The sequence below is a fragment of the Marmota marmota genome, unplaced genomic scaffold, assembly GCF_001458135.2.
Source record: "Marmota marmota marmota unplaced genomic scaffold, marMar, whole genome shotgun sequence".
Classification (NCBI taxonomy): domain Eukaryota; kingdom Metazoa; phylum Chordata; class Mammalia; order Rodentia; family Sciuridae; genus Marmota; species Marmota marmota.
In genome coordinates, this window is record NW_026000102.1 from 442,150 (window position 1) to 449,119 (window position 6,970).

At 42.6% G+C, this 6,970-nt stretch overlaps 1 protein-coding gene across 6 annotated transcripts in view; it reads right to left on the reverse strand.

Moving 5' to 3' along the window:
- Positions 1-6,907, reverse strand: part of Vps13d (vacuolar protein sorting 13 homolog D) — a 241,475-nt gene extending 234,568 nt beyond the window's left edge. For 2 of the 6 annotated variants that reach the window (XM_048783583.1, XM_048783584.1), the window contains exon 1: positions 3,614-4,273. In XM_048783583.1, the coding sequence (XP_048639540.1) occupies positions 3,614-3,710 (97 nt within the window). In that variant the 5' untranslated portion in view covers positions 3,711-4,273. Of the gene's footprint in view, positions 1-3,613; positions 4,274-6,340 lie in introns of those variants that run through there. The other 4 variants (XM_048783582.1, XM_015501361.2, XM_015501362.2 and 1 more) reach the window with 4 other exon arrangements.
- Positions 6,908-6,970: the final 63 nt, after the last annotated feature.

Genomic DNA, 6,970 nt, shown 5'->3' on the forward strand with positions numbered 1-6,970 from the left:
TGTGGTGTGCCTCCACCTCTAGTAAGACAGTGAACACAGACCGCCCTGCAGTGCTGTATGATCTTCCTCCACACCAGGCTAGCACCTCTCTGAGAACAAGGACTACAGAGGTGGAGGGGGAGCATCATCATAATAGCACCTATAAGCGAGTGAGATCATACTACATGCCAAGCACTTCATTCACATTATCTCTCTCATTTTTCTCCCCCTGCAGTGCTGGGGATGGAACCAGTGCTTCACGCATACTAGGCAAGCACTCTACCACTGAGCTACACCTCAAGCCCTTGCATCATCTTATTTAATCTTCGTAATAATGCAAGGAAATACTGTGAATTGAATATCCCTTACCCATAATGCTCAGACCAGAAGTGTTTCAGATTTCAGAGTCTTTTGGATTCTGGAATATTTGCAGAGACTTTACTCCAAAATGCTCTGAAATCAGAAACTTTTTGAGCATCATATCAGCACTAAAAATGTTCTAGATTTCACAGCATTTTGAATTTTGGAACATTTCAGATTACAGATGTTCAACCTAAATTAGTTTTCCAATTTTTGAGGTGAGAAAAATGAGGCTTAAAGGACAAGCAATTTGCTTAGAAATCTCAGATCTGGAAGTGGTACCACCAGAGTTCATAGAGATCTGCCTGACCTCAGGTGGCAGGGGAGTGGGGGAAGAGGGGCCTCTGGACCCTGCTCACAGTCAGAGACAGCTTGTACATGGGTGAAACCAAAGTTTGGAGCCTGAGCCTGAGCTCTCAGGATCCCCTTTTTCATATCAGTCCACAGCCCAGAGCCTTGCCCATGGCAGGTGCTCACTTAATGTCTGATGAATGAGTGAACAAGGGAACTCTTTTTTTTTTTTTTAAACAGATACAATATTTTCTTATACCTTTATTTTATTTATTCATTTTTATGTGGTGCCAAGCATTGAACTCAGTGCCTCACACATGCTAGGCAAGTGCTCTACCACTGAGCTCCAGTCTCAGCCCCATGAATGACCTCTTAATACAAGGGCTGTCTCCATATGTCCTTCAGTGGTTCTTAGGACAGAACCAAGGGCCTCATGCACAGTAGGTAAGCACTCCACCACCAAACTAGACCCCCAGCCCAAGAATAATATTTTTTAATATATATTTCTTTATTTATATATGACAGTGGAATGCATTATAATTGTTATTGCACATATAGAGCACAATTTTTTATATCTCTGGTTGTATACAAAGTATATTCACACCAATTTGTGTCTTCATACATGTACTTTGGATAATAATGATCATCATGTTCCACCATCATTTCTAACCTCATGCCCCCTACCTTCCCCTCCAACCCCTCTGCCCTATCTAGAGTTCATCTATTCCTCCCACACTCCCCCTCCCTACCCCACTATGAATCACCCTCCTCATATCAAAGAAAACATTTGGCATTTGGGATTGGCTAACTTAAATATTTTATTAGTTGTTGATGGATATTTTATTTATTTATTTATTTAAATGCAATACTGAGAATCAAACCCAGTGCCTCACACATGCTAGGCAAGTGTTCTACCACTGAGCTACAACTCCAGCCCCAAGAATAGTATTTTTAAAAAAGGAAATAAGAATAGAAAAGCAGCTTAAGGTACCAGAACCATGCATACAGATATGTTCTATCTAAAGATGCCAAGATTACTAATCTGTCCTGAACATTGATTCTGGGTGGGACAAATCAGACCCCGTTTAAGCTTCTAGTTGTTAATTCCTTCAGCAAAAACACTCTTACCACATCCCTCAAGAAAACCAGCTCTTTTTTTTTTAATATTTATTTTTTTAGTTATAGGTGGACACAATATCTTTATTTTATATTTATGTGGTGCTGAGGATCAAACCCAGTGGCTCACATATGCTAGGCGAGCGCTATTCCTCTGAGCCACACCCTAGCCCCGAGAAAATCAGCTCTTTTATTGGTCTGCAGTTCTCTTTCTAGGTCTCTTACCTGTACCTCATACAACTTAGTTAGCTTCACAGTGTTTCGCAAACTTCAGTAAGTGACCCAAGAGGTGTACCTGACACTGCACCTGACACTATACTGCCCTTTAAATCATCCTCACTTTCCTCTTGGCAGCTTCCTTCTAAGGACAGGAGAACAGGGAGAAATCCACTTCTGTTTCCAATGAAGAAGAGATGTGGGGAGGAACAAATGTGATAGCTCCCACAGTCTTCTGCCACATCATTTGCTTGGACTAAAAGGATCAGAAATTCTTGGAAAGTGTCAGGCATGATGGAACACATCTGTAATTTCCCAGCCACTCAGGAAGCTGAGGCAGGAGGACCCCAAGTTCAAGGCCAGCCTTAGCAACTCAATGAGGCCCCAGCAATTTAGCAAGACCCTGTCTCAAAATAAAAATTTTAAAAAGGACTGGGATATAACTCAGTGGTAAAGCAAACCTGAGATTAGTGCCTAATACCAAAAATAATAATAACAATTCTTGGAAAGCAACACTTTTTTGGAACAGCGGAAGCATTGATATCCTCTCAGACTCTGCAAAGACCTGTCTCTGCTATCTCTACTAACCTGTCCTCGTCCACTGGCCAAAACAAACCCCCAGGAAGCTGGGTCTCCATTGCTGTTTAAGACCTTTCCACCTTCTCTGATTCTGCATCCTTGCAGACTGACTTTACCTTCTTTCTCTACGTATATTAAAGGGTTCCATCTCAAGTTGGGCAAAGAGAATTTAAATTAAAACAATGAAAAAAGAGGGAAATGCTGCTTTCTAATTCCCCACACCAAATGACAAGACTGCATTTACTAATATAGGCCAGTAAAGACTAAAATGCCTCAAGCTTTAGGTGCCAGGCTACTAAGCAAGGCGAGTCTCACAGTAGCATATTCTGACACTTCTAGTAGGTGTCTGCTACATGGCAGGAGGCCAAAATATTTCAATCTTACTTCACTGATCCTTAGAGCAACCTTGTGGAGGTATATCATCTTCTTTTCTCAAGAAACTAAGGCACAGAATTTCATTATTAGCTATTTCAATATTAGTTATTGTTCATTTAGCTTAGAAGTGACAAAACTGTACTTAAAGCCAAAATCAATGCCACTATCACTACTTGTAGCCTCACAAAGCTAAAAATATAACAGAGTGAAGCTCAGTCACTAGTAGTATAGTTTGTCTTTTAAAAATTTTAATGAAACCCTAAACCCTAATTGGGGTGCACGCCCGTAATCCCAGCAGCTTGGGGGACTGAGGTAGGAGGATCACGAGTTCAAAGCCAGCCTTGGCTAAAGAAAGATGCTAAGCAACTCACTGAGACCCTGTCTCTAAATAAAATATAAGATAGGGCTGGGGATGTGGCTCAGTAGTCAAGTGCTCCTGAGTTCAATCCCCATTACCCCCTCCCCACAAAAAATGCCCTAAAACTGCATCAACACAGCATACTTAAGTTACCCCATAATAGTCATCAATCACATGGGAGAATGCATTCTCTTTTACACATATTTAGTACAAAGCCATGTGAGCATTAGGTTTTATTATCCTCAATACTATATATATGGGGGGGGGGGGGAAACATATATATACAGAAATGCCATCTGCAAAGCCATACTTTACCAAACAAAAAAACACAGTACTCACCTTTGAGAAGCGCAACTGAGAGCTGATCAGTGTTCAGGTTATTGACATATTTCCCCAAATAGGTATTGAGAACCCAGGCTACGAGACCTTCCAACATGACTATGTCCTCAGGAAAAAGTGCTTAAAAATCATGGATCATACTTTCTCTTTCTCTCATGGTTACGGAAGAATCTGTGAAAGAAAAAAAAAAAAAAAGGAAATCAACAAAGGAAAAAAAAATGGATGATTTTCTAAGCTGATTCCTTATTTGACCTCCCTGAATGTGCATGAATGCAAAGCACAGCTCAAAGTTATGGGGACCAGGTGGGAAAGCTCTAAGGTTCCCTGTCAGGCACAGGCGGTCATGCCAGCCCAGTTCCATTCTCATGCAGCCACAAGGACAGCCATTCTTGAAAATTTACTTAAACTTTCCACAATTCAAAGCTGTGTATCTTTGCAATGTAACTGCTCAGTGACCTGCTGGCTTTTGGAGGAGCCACCTTGAGATTAATTAGATTGCCCTAATCAGAGGTTCTCATATGGCTGGGATCTGGCAATATCTTAAGATGTGAGGGACTTTTCATTTGTTCATTATTGGGAACTGAACCCAGGGGTGCTTTACCACTAGCTAGATCCCTTCTTGTTTTTTTGGGGGGGGTTTTTTTGTTTTTTTTTTTTTAACTTTGAGACAGGGTCTTGCAAAGTTGCTTAGGGCTTTGCAAAAAAAGCCAAGGCTGGACTCAAATTTGCAATCCTCCTTCCTCAGCCTCCCAAGGTAGTTAGGATTACAGGCATGCATCATCATGTCAAGCTTGAGGACATATCTGATTATCATGCCTTCAGAGCCTGCTACCAGTCTCTATGATAGAGACCACAAAAGCTGCTAAACATCCTACAATCACAAAAACACCCCTCACAGCAAGAATTATTCAGCCCAAATGTCAACAGAGCCAATGCTGAGAAACCCTAATCCAGATTAAGGAAAAATGCCCTGGGAGATTGTATAAATGAAATTCATATTCTGCAAAGATCCTCGTTAAAGCTACCATAATTAAATTGTGCTCACATATTCTTGAGGATCATTCATAAAAATCATATAAATAGGAGAGATTAGACAGTGCTTTATCACTAATCTTAAATGCACTGTGACTGCTTGACTGGTACCTGGGCACCAGATGCTGCTGACCCAATGGATTATCTTAGTCAATAATGACAAACACCAGAAATCCTCTGGTTGCAGCTACAGTACCCAGATTCAGTACTGAAGTAATACTGCATATTACTGGTATTTATCAGCATTACAAATATACTTGATTTTAATACAAAAAGTTAACAGGAGGACTGAGACACAAAAGTTTAAATGGGTTCTCAGATCGCTCAGTTCACAGATCCCATCTACAACCATGGGCTGCAAATCTTGCTCTGAACTCCCCAGGCTGTCATCAGCCATCTTGTCACACTCCAGATTCTCTACAGCATGCATCCCTCTTGGAGCCAGCCTACTTTCAGGATTCTTTCCAAGCACTGTGCCCCACCCCTAGTGATTCATCCTAGGGCCAGAAGATACACTCACCCCAAGGGAAAGGCTGACATCCACCAGAACAAGCCCTCCTAAGAGTTTTAACTCCCTTAACTCCCAGTAAGACTGACTTTTGTTTGTCAACAATAAGTTGGGGTTTTTTTTAACTCTTTTTTTAATATTTTTTAGTTGCCAATGGATGTTTTACTTTGTTTATTTATATGTGGTGCTGAGGATTGAACCCAGGGACTCAAACATGCCAGAAAAGCACTCTACTGCTGAGCCACAACCCCAGTCCTCAATAGTAAGTTTTTTAAAAAACATTTGGTAAAACAATTACCTAATTTCTTTCCAAAGTTACTTTTTAAGGTTACAGTTACGTTCAACTAGCAATCTGCTAGGAATTATTGGGTATTAAAGAAGAAATTACAAGAACAAATTTTTTGTTTTTATTTTGTTAAGAGGCACACAGCAATTTATTGAAAAGTTTATAGAAAAGCAGAAACACATTCAAGGGAGAATGCAGGCCATCTTAAGAGCGAAAAAGTCTACAAGAACAAATTTTTTTAAATATTTATTTTTTAGTTGTAGTTAGACACAATAACTTTATTTCACTTATTTATTTTTATGTGGTGCTGAGGATGGAAACCAGGGTCTCGCACTAACAAGGCGAACGCTCTACCGCTGAGCCATAATCCCAGCCCCAAGAACAAATTTTTAAAAGTACAAAATGTTCAGCAGGTGGAATACAGTGGCACATGCCTGTAATCCCAGAGGCTTCGAAGACTGAGGCAGGAGCACACAAGTTCAAAGCCAGCTTCAGCAACTTAATAAGGCCCTCAGCAACTTAGTAAGACCCTGTGTCAAAATAAAAAATAAAAATGGCTGGGGATGTGGCTCAGTGGTTGAGTGCCCCTGGTTCAACTCTAGTACCCACAAAAAAAAAAAAAAAAAAAAAAAAGTTCAGCAATCTAACATTTCTCTATTGGAATTTTGTACAGGTAAATCTGTGAAAACAAAAAGTGAAACTGACTTGTCTAGTCTTACTATTTGAGCTCCAAATACATTTGGGCAAGGAGACAAAGTTGGAGTACTCTTTATTTTTGTTGTTATTGCCATTAATTCCAGCCCTAAATGCCAACTCTCCCTAAGTGCCAACTCCAAATGCTCTCCAAATAAAAGGAAACCACTGTCACTTGGTTCAAAAAATCAGGCCCTACCCTACTTACCCTGGAGGAAGAACGCAAAGCACAGATTAAAAAGACACGCTGTAAGACACCCTAGTCTGTAAACTGAGGCCCACGCCAGAAAGCATCCATTAGCCTTGTCTAAGCATCTAGTCCGGGCTTGTGGCCACTTCAAGGATTCCCTTAAGGAATCCAGTTTCAGGAAAGGCGGTCAGACTGGCCAGAATCCCACAGTGTTTATACTCTGGTCCACCAGGGCTTCTAGGCAGCTGCCTGGCATTAACCCCCACCTGGCTTCCCCTACCCCATGGGGCAGGTGGCACTGGGGATCGGGGCTCAGTCCACCCGCGGGCAGACAGCCGGACATGACCTTGAGGCAGGCCCCTCCCCTGAGAGGCGACCAGACCCGGGTATAGGAAGGACTAGCAACCGGACCGGCGTCCCTCCGCGAGGCGGCCGGGGCTGAGCGCTGCTGCCGCCAGGGAGCGCCGAGACAGAGGGACGGACGGGGGCGGGGGTCAGGCCGGTGGCCCCGCAGGCCTCCAGCCAGGGAACAGACCCCACCTCACAGATGCAGCCTAGAGGAAATGACCCCGGGCTCCCCTGCCTGGAGGAGGGGCGCGGCCCCGGGGACAGGGGTCAGGACGCCCCGAGGCCGCACCGAGGGCCCAG